Here is a 15,302-nt window from a genome sequence, read left to right as displayed (position 1 = left end):
CCGCCTCTTGGGGAACCACCCACAAAATACAAGACACAGAACAAAGGCTACATAGGTACATAGAAACTAAGTAAATAACAATATTAACATAGGCAGAATAATCAAAATTGAACAAAACAGACATAAAATGAGAATTTGAACTCTAGTCAGGGAAGAATCCTGACTGAGACATAAGAGTCACTTCTTTTCCTTTGTCTTCTCGACTCCTGAATTTCTTATGTCCTGTAGGGGTTAAGACTTAATCTTGAAGAAGGTATATTGCAGCTGATGCTCCTGTGTGTTTTTGCTTTGCAGTGAAGCACTACATAGTAGAATGTGGTACATGATGCCAATGGCCATGCATTTACTTGATAAGCTTAAACACCAATTGGACCCCCAAATCTTACTGCAGTGTTGCTCTTGGAGCAGAACATGAGTTGTATGCTTTGTACTGGGTGTTTGTCCAGAGCTCAGCCATTGCCAATACTGAATTTCTCAAAACCCTGCTTGCGGCAGAAGATATGCAAAATTACAGTGACCTCCACAATGTCTGGGACAAAGGCACGTTTTTTTCTTGGTTAGCATCTGTGCTCCACAGTTTAAAATTACAATTCAAACAATTCAGACGTGATTAAAGTTCACATTGCAGACATTCATTTAAGGGGATTTACAAACACCCAGTAGAAATGACCACACTTTTTATACATGGTCCTCCTATTTCATGGCCCCATAATGTTTGGGACACAGCATTGGCAGGTATATTAAAGCCATCATATTTAATCCTTTGTCACATATCCGTTGCATGCAATCACAGCTTCAAGTCTGCAATTCATAGATATTACCAGGTGCTGAGGATCTTCTCTGGTGATGCTCTGCCAAGCCTCTAATGCAGCCATCTTTACCTCCTGCTTGTTTCAAGGGGCTTGTCCCCTTAAGTTTTCTCTTCATATATGTAGGACCTGTTCAGTTGGATTTAAATCAAGTGTCTGCCTTCGCCATTCAAGAATTTTTTCATTTTTGTAGGTTTTGATAAACTCCTGGTTTGCCTTAGCAGTATGTCTGGATCATTATGTTATTGTAAGATGAAGCGCCGTCCAACTTTGACTTTGGAGGCATTTACTGGAACTTGAGCAGATCAGATGTTTCTACACACGTCAGAATTCATTGTGCCACTGCCATCTGATCCTAATGTGATGTGGGAGACCTTCTGTGACAAGTCCCTGAATGTTGCTGAGGGCTGAGTTGATGTTACCAGCATTCCCAGAAGGAGGTGTTTCATCTTGTTGGGCACCCTGGATATCATTGAGTGGTTTTACAGTGCATGGCTTGATGGCAATTCCGGTCTGTACTGGGAACTTAGAAGGACAGCTGCGAGGGCTGTGAGGGCCGATAAGGACATGTTTGTTAGAAGAATCTGTGAGCAAGTGACACACCATCTATGGTCTACTGATCCACATCCTGCTTACAGAGGAATCGAAGCATTACGCACATCTGAATCTGTTCCTCTTGGAGTCGCAGTCAGGGTGGCTGATGGAACGGTCCTTATGAATGACGCTGCAGTTGTGACCCAATGGACTTTGAGCAGCTGGTTAAAGCTGATCCTTTGGCTTGGACATTGGATATCTCTGGGTCCATGGTTCTTGAGAGTGATCCTCCAATTAGCTATAAACCACCCAGTCTCACTGAGATTGCACAGGTGGTGAACCAGCTGAGCATAGAGAAGGCTACAGGGATCTGTGGTATCCGGGATGAACTGCTCCAGACTGGTGGTCAGGCTGTCCTCCTAACATTGCAAGCAATCTTTGCTTCCGTTTGGGAGACTGGCATCATCCTGACTGGAAAACGGGACTTGTCATCCCTATCTGGAAAGGGAAGGGTGATTGCCTGGATTGCAGCAACTACAGGGGGATAACACTGCTCTCAGTATCGGGTAAGCTCCTTGCTACGTTCGTCCTCAGTAGGATCCGTGATCACTTGCTCACTTACCAGCGACTGTAGCAGTTTGGTTTTATGCCTAAGAATTCTACCATTGACCGCATCCTGGCACTGAGGGTTCTCAAAGTGTGTAAAAGCAAATATTGACAGAGTTCCTTTGCAGTCTTTGTCGATTTTCATAAAGTGTTTGACTCAGTTGATCGAGCTGCCCAGTGGGACATCCTGAGACTTCACAGGATCCCCTCAAAGTTGCTGGATACCATGGCAAGCCAAATGGCTGGTTGCACACTGATACTGTGAGTGCTGTGCAGATTTGAGACAGAACCTCTACGTTTTTCCCAGTTGATTCTGGGGTTCATCAGGGGTGTGTTCTTGCTCCTGTTCAGTATTTGTATGGACTGGGTGTTGGGCAAGGTCGTAGGGTCCAGTGGCTGTGGGACATCTGTTAATGAAGAGAGATTCACCGATCTTGACTTTGCCGACAATGCTGTGATCTTTGTAGAGTTAATGGAGGCTCTGATTGGGGCTCTTGAGAGACTGAGCAAGGAGTCTGAGTGTCTGGGCTTGCGAGTGTCCTAAATAAAATCCGAGATCCTGGACTTTAATGACCTCTTGGGCACTGCCTTCAGCAGTGTGTCTGTCTGTGGAGAGAGTGTCGATCCTTTCGAGAGGTTTACTTACCTTGGCAGCAATATAGTATCTCTGGTGACTCTTCCTATTAAGAAGGGTGTGGAGCTCCCGATATCTTTGCAATAGCACGAAGGTCCAAGTCTTTAGAGTCCTGGTGCTTCCTGTTTTGCTATATGGTTGCAAGACATGAACGCTATCCAATGACCTGAGATGAAGACTAGACTCCTTCGGTACTGTGTCTCTTCGGAGAATCCTTGGTTACCGTTGGTTTGACTTTGTGTCGAATGAATGGTTGTTCATGGAGTTCCGAATGAGGCACATTACCAGCATTGTGAGGGGACTGTCAGTTACAACACTATGGCCACGTAGTGGGATTCCCTGAGGGTGATCCGGCTTGCAGAATCCTCATTGATGAGGACCCGAGCAGTGGACCAGGCCAAGGGGATGCCCACATAACACCTGGATGTGGAAGATAGATGGTCTTTTCCGGAGGGTGGCACTAGACCGCGTGTCTGCCTAGGGGGTTGCCAACCAGGATCCCAATCTGTTTCACTGTGTGGTGGGTGCGGCAATGTGCTGTACTGGTGCATGGTCCCCAATCTGACTGCCGTCAGCAGTGAAGGGAAGTGTTCCAGGACCTGTGGCAGCCATACATGCCCAAGCCATAACACCCCCACCATGTTTAACAGATGAGGCTGTCCCTGTTTAGATCTTGAGCATTTACTTGTCCTCTCCACACTTTGCTCTTGCCATCACTCTGATCAGGTTCATCTTTGTCTCGTCTGTCCACAAGACCATTTTCTAGAATTCTGAAGGCTTTTTTCAGTACTTTTTCGCAAACTGTAATCTGGCCATCCTGTTTTTATAGCTAACTAATGATTTGCGTATTGCAGTGTGGTCTCTGTATTTCTGTTCTTGAAGTCTTCTGCTGATAGTCGTCTCTGACACACTTATCTGCCCCCTGAAGACTGTTTCTGGTCTGTCAGACACATGTCTGGGGCTTTTTCTTTACCATAGTGAAGAATATTCTGTCATCAGCAGTGGAGGTCTTCCTTGGCCTACCAGTCTCTATGCTATTACTGAGTTCACCAGTGTTTTTTTTCTTCTTCATGATATTCCAGACCGTTGATTTAGGTAATCCTTAGATTTTGCAGATCTCTGGAATGGTTTTATTCTTGTTTTTCAGCCTCAGATTCGCTTCTTTGACTTTCACCCAGCTCTTATCCTCATATTGAACAATGACAACTACAGACTCCAAAGGGTAGAAGCAAGTGAAGGTGTCTTATGAAGCCAGGAAACCCACCTGAGGAATCATAAAATCTTGTGATGCCAATTGTCCCAAACATTATGGTGCCCTGAAATGGGAGGACCGTGTACAAAAAGTGTTGTCATTTCTACATAGTGTAACCAAAATGTATGCAAATCTCTTTAAGTGAAAGTCTGCTGTGTGTACTTTAATCACAATGTCTGAATTGCTTGATTTGTAATTTTAAACTGTGTAGCAAAGGTAGAAATTATGGAAAAATGTGCCTTTATCCCAAACGTTGTAGAGGGCACTGTATCTGAAAAATATCTCTCTATTATAAAAAAAATCCTGGAGAGAAACAGTAGGGCATCGAGACGTGATCTTCACGTTAAGATCACAGAAGATAGTTAAAAGACCCGCAAGGACCTTAAACATGAGACATTGTGCCAAGAGATTGACCCAGGACCGTCTCACGATGACGTAGAACATGAGATTCTTGCAAGAGACGCCCTACTTATGATCAATATCAAATAAGACAACGGGGTAGCAAAATATTCAGTTATGTGAAGGATTTGAGCACACACAGATCCAGGGTCAGCGCATATGAAGCATATAAGGACAATATGTTATAAATGAAACGTCAACGACTAAGTGAAGAAGAAAGCAGCGTGGAGAAAAGAGACTCAAAAGCGTTGGAGAGAAAAAAGAGCAAAAAAGAAAAAATAATCTAGGTGCAAATTCAGAAAGTAAGGAAGTAATTATCAGCCTGTAACAAGTGGAATTGAAACAGAGCACATCTAATCGGGCTCAGAATTAAAAGACAGAGTAAAAGACAAAGTAGAACTTTATAAACATGTTCACAAACGTTGGCGCTATACACATGCAGAGCAGATTATGAAAGCAGTGGAATTCGAAAGGCTCAAAAAAAAAAAACATTTGCGCGATACAAATATGGAGAAAGTTAAAGAATATGAAAGTAGAAAAATTAGAAAGAATAAAAAAAAGAAAGTAAAGATCGCAGTAGTGCAAACAAATGGAAATCATTACTCGAAAAAGGGAAAATAATCACCACAGACCAGGTGTCATTGAAAAAAAAGCAGGACAAAGCAAGGTCAGAAATAAAAAGACAAAGAGTAGAAAACAAAGTAAAACGTCATAAAGAGGTTACAAAAAGGGGGCCAAACACATGCAGGGCAAGTTAGAGATAACGAAAACTGGAATTCAAAAGACTCAAAAAAAAATGTAGGCGCGAAACACATGCAGAGCAAGATGCAGAATATGAAAGGAAAAAAAAATGACAGTGTCAAAAAAAGAAAGTAAACATCGCATTAGCGGAAAAAAAAAGATTACTCTGAGAAATAACTAAAAGGTGAATAGAGATCGAATATATGGACAAAGGTGATATGTCAGAAGTATGTAAATATTGTAAGGCTTTGAAGTTTAAGTAAAGAGAATTTCAAAAATGTGTTTTAACTCATATGCATTTATTGGTTATTTTGCAAAATAAATTATTAACTGCTGATGATGTAGATCGCTTTGTCTGTGCTGAAATTCCAAACAGAGAAACATATCCTGAATTACGGTACAAAGTCATTAAACACATGTCTCACGGACCTCATTTAAAAGATTCAGCATATTGGGACTCGAAAGATTCCAAATATTGTTTTTACAGAAGTTCTGAAATAAAAGTGAAACTATTGAAATAGCAACAATTCAAAGAAAAAAAAAAATCTTAAAAGTGTGTATCCGGAAAACCAAACATAGGGGTTAGCGAGCGAAGCGAGCAGGGGACTAAGCCCACTAGTACTATATATAAAAATCAGCCATTTGGTTACAATAAAAGGCAATCAGCTAAGTCGTTCATTTTAATGTTTACTCAATAGTATTAATACCTTTCATATGCAGTACTGTATTATGATGACCAGAGCTGTTCCCATTCTTCCCAGTATTATGTTATCAGCATACATTATAGCAGTAGTGCCATTTAAAATGTACACTCTACATTTCAATCCATAAAACTTAAAGCAAATACTGCACCATTCAACTGCACAAGCATACAGTCACAATAAGGTATGGCAGCTGACTATTCCAGCATCACAGAGATGCAAAGAAGTAAAAGGAAGATGTTTAATCAGGCATGGGATTTCTAAATCGAGACTCTTGTGAAGGATGACATGACAATCCAGATAGTAAATGCAGCACTTGGCAATTTTTCTGGTGTGTGGCTTGCAATTTATAAACAGCTCATAGTAGGTGCAGCTCAACAGCCTTTGAGATTTGCTAGGCATATGGGATCACTTCACAGCTTTAAACTCGGGCACAAAGATATAGAGATCCTTAGCTTCTTTTTGAGAGAATATGCGTTACATACATGACATGGAAAGTTAATAAAAGCTAATTGTGATAAAAACACACCATACTTTTAGCAATAGTCAATAACAGAGAGAACATAATTACACCGATCAGTGTTATTTCATTTAATTTGTTTTATTGTGTATATTTTGTAGTCTATATACTTCCAGTTTGGAAAACAGAAACATACACACTTGACACAAGAATGATTGGCTGCCCTATTATCTGTCTTTATTAATCTGTCTTCAGTGTGGCTTGTTGGTTGCAGGATTGGGAAGCAGCTCATTTGATAATGAGCAGCATTTCTTCTTTAATAATTCTTGCTTTTGTAGTTAAAACATTGTTACTTTTCACAAGCAGACAAGAATGATGCACTTACCTGCATTGTGAGGGACCATCAGTTACAGTACTACGACCATGTGGTGCGATTTCCCGAAGGTGATCTGGCTCATTGGATCCTCATTGTTGAGGACCCGAGCAGCTGGACCAGGCCAAGGGGACGCCTATGTAACACTTGGCTGCGGCAGATAGATGGTCATTTCTGGAGCGTGGAACTAGACCACGTGTCTGCCTAGTGGGTTGCCAACTGGGATCCTGAGCTGTTTTCTCATGTGGTGGGTGTGGCAACACGCTGTACCAGCGCATGCTCCCCAACCTGACCTGCTGTGCTGATCGATGAAATTTGCTGAAACATTTTGTGGTAGGGAATATGCTATGTCCACTGGTGACCTTGTTTGCCAAATATTTTCCTATAAATTTGCCATGTGGCTGGCTTAGAAAACCATTTCTTTTTCATTGCTCTTCATGATACTTTGAGAGACCACTTTGACATCACAGGGCTGTACCAGTCATACACAGAACTGTCGTGCATGCATACTATAAGATTTTTGCTGAACTATTTGGGCATGGGTGATGTCACGAATTGATAAGTACAGGTAGTCCCTAGGTTACGGACACCCGACCTACGACATACAAACGGGGCAGCAGCTGCGACGCATGCGCCTCAGTAACTGCCGCTCCGTCATCTTCGGCCCAGGGATGCTGCAAGCGGTGGCTGAACGGAGGCTGGAGGGGGTCGATTTCGCTGCTCATGCAGTGTAGTGTCCGTTGGGCAGCTCCCGGTGGCAATCGGTTTCACTGCCCGCCCCCCCGCTGCAAGTGGTGACCCTGTTGTGGCTGAACGGAGGCCATTGAGGGTGAACGGGGAGGCGGGGGGTAGCATTGTAGTGTGCCTCGGATGGCTGCGTGGTGAATGAGGGTGGTGGTGCAGCGGGACACTGCAGACAGCATACAGTAGTGGAGGTGACTGTGATGTGGACTGGTGATGAACCGCCCCTCGCTGCCCCCATTCATTCTCAATAGCAAGACTGCGTGTACTGTTACGCACATAGCAGGAAGTTGTCTCTTGTCAGTACAGGGTGGTCCAGATCTAATTCTGCAGATCCAGATCGTCTGGATGACTTTGATTTATGCAGGGATGATTCTTTGTGTCGTCAGTTCGCAAACTTCTCGATGGTCCGGGATTTTTCGGGTGATTTTCTATGTAATAAACTGAATATGTTATAGCGTAATGAAAATTGCATAATTAGATCTGGACCACCCTATACATCAGACATGCTGACGACTAGTGCCTAATCTGCTGTGATAGCGTGTACAGTGCTGTACAGAAGAGCTCATCTTAACCTTTTGTCTTCACCCTTCAAGAATGTCTCTGAAACACAAATCTGATGCAAATGCTGGTGCTACAGTAAAGAAGAGAAAAACCATCACCATTGAAAATAAAGTAGAAATAATAAAATGGTCAGAAAGAGGTGAAACTCCATCATTCAATGGCAGAGCACTTGGTTACAGTCGGTCAACAATAGCATTTATTAAAATAATGTACCTGTTCTGACTTACATACAAATTCATCTTAAGTACAAACCTACAGTCCCTATCTCGTTCGTAACCCGGGGACTGCCTGTACTCTAGCCTTCCACTCTGCATGTGTTTACAAAAAAAATATGCATGATCCAAAGCAAGTCTTATGTTTTGTTTGCTGCAGGTTTTTGATGTAGTTCACCTAATAAGGAGTAGTTTTATTTTTTTTAAGAACTTTTGCTTACATGTTTGTTTTCCAGTAAAAACATAGTCACTTTGTACAAATAGACAATAATGGCTATGGTAGTGTTGATCGGCAAAATTTGCAAAAGCACTTTTTGCAGCAAATATGCGGTGTTCACTGGTAACCTTGTGAGCCAAATATTCACCTGTAAAGTCGCATTGCAGCTGATTTTTTTGAGAGTGCACCATGAAATCACAGAGCTATAGCAGTCATACACAGAACACTCATGCATTCCTTTTTAAATTTTTGTTGATAAGTTGCTTGGACATGTGTGATGTCATGACCCAATCAGTATTCTAGTCTTCCATCCAGCATATGTTAACAAAATAAACAAAAAACTTGCCATATTTTCATTTGCTGGGTACTTTAGCTGATCACAATGAGAATAATATGAGTACTGTCACCAGTTATATAACATTATTGCAATTGTGCTGGCTGCACAAGGCCACTTGCCTAATTTGCTTGCATAATTAGTCATGTGTTGCAGCTACGATCCAAAACAAGCCATAAAGGAGCCCTCCCTCTCCTCAAGAAAGATGTGTTTGCATATGAAATAATAATAATAACAAAAGATTTATTACTGTTTACAACATCTTTCAGTCTCCTTCATGGCAAAGAAAAATGCAAAACATCTGCATGGAGATTGGAAACAAAATAGACCTTTCAGTTGTACCTTTTGGTTCCGACTTTAAACAATGAAATGAGCTAGTCTCACACCTCTGCTTAATTGCACAGTTAATATCTGCTCCAAAGATTGGAACTCTGTGACAACAATAATATATATGTATTTTTTTACTTATTGCTTGTTTGTGGCCATATCACAGAGAACAAATCAATACTAAAGATTAAAAATGTTTCATTGTTCATATCAGTTGATCTGTATAATTCCTTTAAGAGATTGTCAAATTAGACGGCTTTGCCGGCGATTTTCTTTCGTAGCCCTTGAGTCAGAGGCAGTCACCAGTGCACTCCTGTGAAGTGCATTCATGTAATAAGACAGAACAAGCAAGTTACTCCAAATAATTCATTGGATATTTTAAATACGGGTGGGCTCTGAGTGTTTAAAAGGCAAAAACCAATAAAAACTCATCCGGAAGTACAATGGATATAAAATGCAGCAACGAGTAATAAAGAATCTGGGTGTTTTGGACCTCACAAACAGAAGAGAAACTTATCTGTCTTATGTGTTTTGTTTTATATTATGACAGGATAAAAAAAAGGAAAAAGGGCTAAATTGTGGTGGAACTCGTCATGCCTGTTAACCTTTCATAAGGCACTGGCTGTATGGTTAGCAGGCAGTAGCTAAATTTGACATACCAAGTGATTGTCAGTTGTGTATAGAGATATCCTAGGGATTCTGGAGGCAAAGGGCAAAAATTCTATGGGGCCCTCTGGCACACCCTCCACCATTACCATTATTTTAGTGCAAAGTCTAAATTACTAAAATTACCAGGGTGGATTTTGTAAACACAAAGTTTTTGAAAAACAGATTCAATAAAACACTGCAATAAATACCTTTATATAAAAAATAGAAAACCAATAATTGAATAAAAATTTAAACAAATGAAAAAAAAAATAAAATTCAAATAAATGTAAGGTGTGCATCAGTGTTTCAATGTTGAGTAGCAGTTTAAAGCTGATCCTCCAGCTAGGACGTTAGATATCCCTGGGTCCATGGTTCTTGAGGTTCTTGCCTCACAGTTCAGATCCTCCAATTAGCTGTGAACCACCCAATCTCACTGAGATTGCATAGGTAGTAAACCAGCTGAGGGTAGGGAAGGCTGCAGGGATCTGTGGTATCCGGGGTGAACTTCTCCAGGCTGGTGGTCAGGCTGTCCTCCTGGCATTGCAAGCAATCTTTGTTTCCATTTGGGAGACGGGCATCATCCCAACTGACCGGAAAACTAGACTTGTTGTCCTTATCTAGAAAGGGAAGGGTGATCACCCAGATTGCGGCAACTACAGGAGAATAACACTGCTCCGGTACTGGGTAAGGTCCTTGCTACATTCATCCTCAATAGGATCCGTGATCACTTGCTCACCTACCAGCGACTGGAGCAGTCTGGTTTTATGCCTAAGATGTCTACCATCGACTTCATCCTGGCACTGAGGGTTATCATGGAGCGCAAAAGGAAATATTGAGAGAGTTTCTTTGCAGCCTTTGTCGATTTTCGTAAAATGTTTCACTCAGTTGATTGAGCTGCCCTCTGGGACATCCTGAGACTTTGCGGGATCCCCTCAAAGTTGCTGGATATCATGGCCGGCCTGTACACTGGTACTGTGAGTGCTGTGCAGAGTGGAGACAGAACCTGTGTTTTTCCCAGTTGATTCTGGGGTTAGTCAGGGGTGTGTTCTTGCTCCTGCTCAGTGTTTGTATGGACTGGATATTGGGTAGGGTAGTGTGCGCATCTGTTAGCGAAGAGAGATTCACCGATCTTGACTTTGCCGACGATGCTGTGATCTTCTCAGTGTCATTGGAGGATCTGATCAGGGCTCTTGAGAGACTGAGCGAGGAGAATGAGTGTCTGGGCTTGCGAGTGTCCTGATAAAACCCAAGATCAGGCCTTTAATGACCTCTTGAGCACAGGCATCAGCAGGTTGTCTGTCTGTGGAGAGAGTGTCGATCTTATCGAGAGGTTTACTTACCTTGGCAGTGACATTCATGAGCCTGGTGACTCTTCCTATGAAGTCAGTAGACAGATTGGGAGAGCATGGAAAGGGGTGTGTGGCACTCCTGATATGTCTTCAGAGAATTCTTGGGTACCGCTGGTTTGACTTAGAGTTTAATGGACGGTTGCTCTTGGAGTCCCGAATGAGCCACATTACCTGCATTGTGAGGGAGCGTCACTTATTGCACTATGGCCATGTGCCGTGATTCCCCAAGGGGTGATCCAGCTTGCAGGAATATATATGGTCATTTCCGGTGTGTGGGACTGGACCATGTGTCTGCCTAAGGGGCTTCCAACCAGGATCCTGAGCTATTTCGTCGTGTGGTGGGTGCGGCAACGTGTTGTACCAGTGCATGCTCCCCGACCTGACCTGTACATCAGTAATAAAAAAGAAATATAAATCAGTTATTGAAATATTTAAAGAAATAAATAAAAAGTGCACATAATGGAAATTTAAAAAACAAAACATGTCTTGTAAAGGTATTACTTTAACTTTCAAAATTGCTCTTTATGGGCACTCATTATGTCCTTCAGGTGCAAAGACCTCCGAACACTGCGTGCTATTGATGTTAGAGCTCAGACTGAAAGCCTCTCCTGGCACTCAACAGATCTCAAGTAAGATTTAAACAGCTTTAGAGTTGGAAACTTCTCACGTCAGAGGCAACAACAATAAGAAGAGTCAGGACTGCCGAAGGTCTACATTTTGACTTCTTAGACCCCTGTCTCACTGTTACTCACTCACCCTGTGGCTGAATTGACAATCGCCTGTCCTGTTGCTGCTGTTCCTCTGGTTGTGTGCATTGACATGGTCTGGTGATGAGATCAACAACTGTGTTCGGCAAGTCTGACATACCTCACAATTAGAAGCCACAGAATGTGTCATCGGCTTTAGCGATAATGTAGCCTAGTCTGTCCAGCTTGACGTGTTGCCACTGCAACCTTCATCAATATAAGTGTAAAAGTAAAAAATTAAGTGTGACATGTATTCAAATTAGTGTGCTTATCATAAATTCAATGATTTACAGGAAACGTTAGTAATAAGTCATCTCACTCGCACTAAACTTACAGCCATTGGACTGGGAAGAGGTGTTGGTGCTCCAGTATTAGAAGTATGTAATTTAGTACACATATCACGTTCAGGAAAGAAAATGGCTGCCAATGTGAATGATCAAACCCAGCCCTATTCACCATTCTGTCTTTTATTTCAAGTTAAAAAGAGCTAAAAGTTGCACAAAAGTGATATTTCATTTACTGGTCAGAAGGCTTCTTTTGTTATACGCTTCCATTAATAAGCATAAAAAACTACATATATTTAATAATTAAATTGACAAAAACATGAACATGAAAACACCATGCTCACGTCATGCATGGGCATCAATGGATTACTCTCTGGGCTCATCTGAGGTATGTACTTCCACCCCAGGTTGTTGCTGGTGCTGTCTATGTCCTCTTCTGTTTATCCCTTTCAGGACTGAGAAGATGCCCAGTAAGAATATTTGATTCCGTCCCTTCTGGTCCCCCAGCTATAAATCCCATGGCCACCAGAAGGAGACATCACTCCGTAGAAAGAGCACACAGCAGGACGGAGCTGGTTGTTTGTTGGTTAACAGAACCCATCATACAAATCCACATAAATGGTTTTTAATGTTTTTTAAATATAACAATTAAGGATGGGCAAGGTGAACTAAGTAATTTTGGGTTACCCATTATTTAAATACTGTCATTAAAGGACTGTTTGATTAAGTTATGTTCAACCAGGAAACCTCATAAGAAACAATAAAATCATCTCCAATTTCATTTCAGATATTTTACGAAGATTTCTTATTGTTTAATTGTTATTACTCCTTAACATTTTACCATCTCTAGATACCCTTTCACATGTGCAACCTCTGCTGCCTAATCGTATATATGTCAGTAAGACCTGTTTCATTGCAAAATAGCAAAGATTTTGTCTTAACAGAAGTTCAGTTAGAAAATACAATTCCAATTGTGTCTAAAAGAAAGAACAGGTTTATCAGTTTACTTGTAATATTCAAATAATAATAATATATTAAAATGCATTGTAATTTACAAGTAGGCTCAGCTAGGATAGAAAGAGAAACTTTCCTGTTCGCTATGTAGACTAGTCTGATGGCTGTAATGGTCTCCTCTTGTTATCCAAATTGTTTGTGACGTGCCCTAACTTGGTAACAAATCATTTTGACTGCGAGACCAATCCATGCAGTCTGAGTTATTGGGTGTGTGTGGTAAGAGAGTGAGAAGAGGCGAGAGCTGCGTCATCACTACGGAAGACAGGTAGCACAGAAAGGGACCCCAATTTGGGATTCAGCTTTAGAACTTTGGGAGTAATTAGCCGGATGTAAGAGTGGACTCTGATGCAGCAGATCCAGCTTAGCGGGTATGTGAACAGTAATGCCTAAAAATATCCAACTCCATTCTTCTCACCATTGCTGTTATTCATTTTTTTCCCTCTTCCTACAGGATACTAAATATCGAAAGGCATAAAGATATCTAATATATAAAGGCATTGAGCTTTATAAAATACTGACGCATCCCTAGTGAGATTGTATGGTCTTTAGCTCCTAGGGTGCAACAAATTGACAGGGAGTGTTTAACAAAATGAATTATTCTGCATTAAATAATTTATTTTTCAATTAGCTTTCTAACAAGTTAAAAAAGAGAAAAATCCTGAAAGATTGTAAGTTCAAAATGCAGTACTGAAACATGGTCCTGACATTGCTGTAAAAATGAGGCTGCATGCTCACACACACACACACACACACACACACACACACACACACACACACACACACACACACACACACACACATATTGTGACACAGTGTTGTGGGCAGTTTACTACGAGTGTGTGGCTTGTAGACTTTAATAACACAAACAAGTGTGATGAGTAATGGAACAGTCACTTCGTCTTCCCCGTTTCTCTTTCCTCACAGCTGTGTAATGGGGGCTCTGTCACCGATCTCATCAAAGGCTTGCTCATGCGTGGACAACGGTTGGATGAAGCCGTAATCTCGTACATCTTATACGGTGCTCTCTTGGTGAGGATGTTCATCAAGTCTGTAATGACAGTTAAGGGGGCTATTTTCCTTTGTGCCTGTATTGAATTTAGGAGCTATTATTGAAGATAATAGACTTGCCGCTGTAACAGCAGGGGTATATTAAGCACGTGGTATGCTGGACAGCTGTACCTATAATATAAATGCAGATTGTGCTAATTATGCTCTTCAATAACAGGGTAATTGATTTTAAATAAGATACTCTCTCCTATTTTTTTGATGGTTGGCCCAGGGTCTTCAGCATTTGCACAATAATAGAATCATTCATCGTGACGTCAAGGGGAACAACATTCTTTTGACAACAGAAGGAGGAGTCAAGCTCGTTGACTTTGGTAATGACCGCTTCCCATTTATTTTCCTGATGTGTGCAGTTTGGCCAAAGGCAGTCATTTATCGGCTGCTCAGAAAGCATGAGAGTTTCTGGGACATCGTGAGCTCAGTGTGTGTCACAGCGCAAATCTTGGGAGGCTTTTGCTTTAACAGATGGAGCACCTTAGGACTTTCTGACAGATAATCTATTTCTCTTTCCCTGTTGCGAACGCTATTTTTTTGGTGCCTCAGAAGTGAAATATTTTCCTTTAGAGGAAGAATAAAATAAAATAAAAGCAGTGCATGACATTCAGACCAATTGTTTCCTTTTCTAACAAAACGTGTCTGCATTTTGGCTACAGTAGCATAACTCTCAAATGTTAATGCTAATTTAAATTTCATTATTTGATTCTTTGCATATAAAAAGAAAGCTGTTCCGGCAAATGACTTTAAGTAGCCTAAGGCATGTTTATTCCCTCTGTGTAAATGCTAAAGTGGCCTCATGCAGATAAAAGGCACTGTCCCACTTAATTTCAAATTACTATTGCCCGTTCATGGAGGTTGGAATGATTTCATGCCAAATGATTAGGGTTATTTCACTTCCTTTGAATATGCTTTGATTCAAAACCACTAAAATCCCAAATATTGTTTATTATACAGGACAAAAATACAGTATGTATATTGTATATGTATATATATATATATATACACACATATACATACAAACATCACCATAAAAAATGACCACTGAAAGATATATAAAGTTAATGTGTGAAGACACAAGTCTCTCTGCATTGCAGCCTTAACTAGAAGACAGATTCCAGTGCCCACTGCTCTGCATTTAAGAAATTCCATCCATCCATCCATTATCCAACCCGCTATATCCTAACTATAGGGTCACGGGGGTCTGCTGGAGCCAATCCCAGCCAACACAGGGCACAAGGCAGGAAACAAACCCTGGCCTGGGCGCCAGCCCACCGCAGGACACACACTAGGCACAA

At 41.4% G+C, this 15,302-nt stretch overlaps 1 protein-coding gene across 1 annotated transcript in view; it reads left to right on the top strand.

The window, feature by feature from the left end:
• Nucleotides 1-15,302, top strand: part of myo3b (myosin IIIB) — a 619,900-nt gene that overhangs the window by 20,940 nt on the left and 583,658 nt on the right. The window contains 2 exon segments of the mRNA XM_051930711.1: nucleotides 13,870-13,974; nucleotides 14,225-14,324. Of these exon segments, the coding sequence (XP_051786671.1) occupies nucleotides 13,870-13,974; nucleotides 14,225-14,324 (205 nt within the window).

Source organism: Erpetoichthys calabaricus, chromosome 8 (genome assembly GCF_900747795.2).
Source record: "Erpetoichthys calabaricus chromosome 8, fErpCal1.3, whole genome shotgun sequence".
NCBI classification, from domain to species: Eukaryota; Metazoa; Chordata; class Cladistia; order Polypteriformes; family Polypteridae; genus Erpetoichthys; species Erpetoichthys calabaricus.
This window is presented reverse-complemented; position numbering and strand designations above follow the sequence as displayed.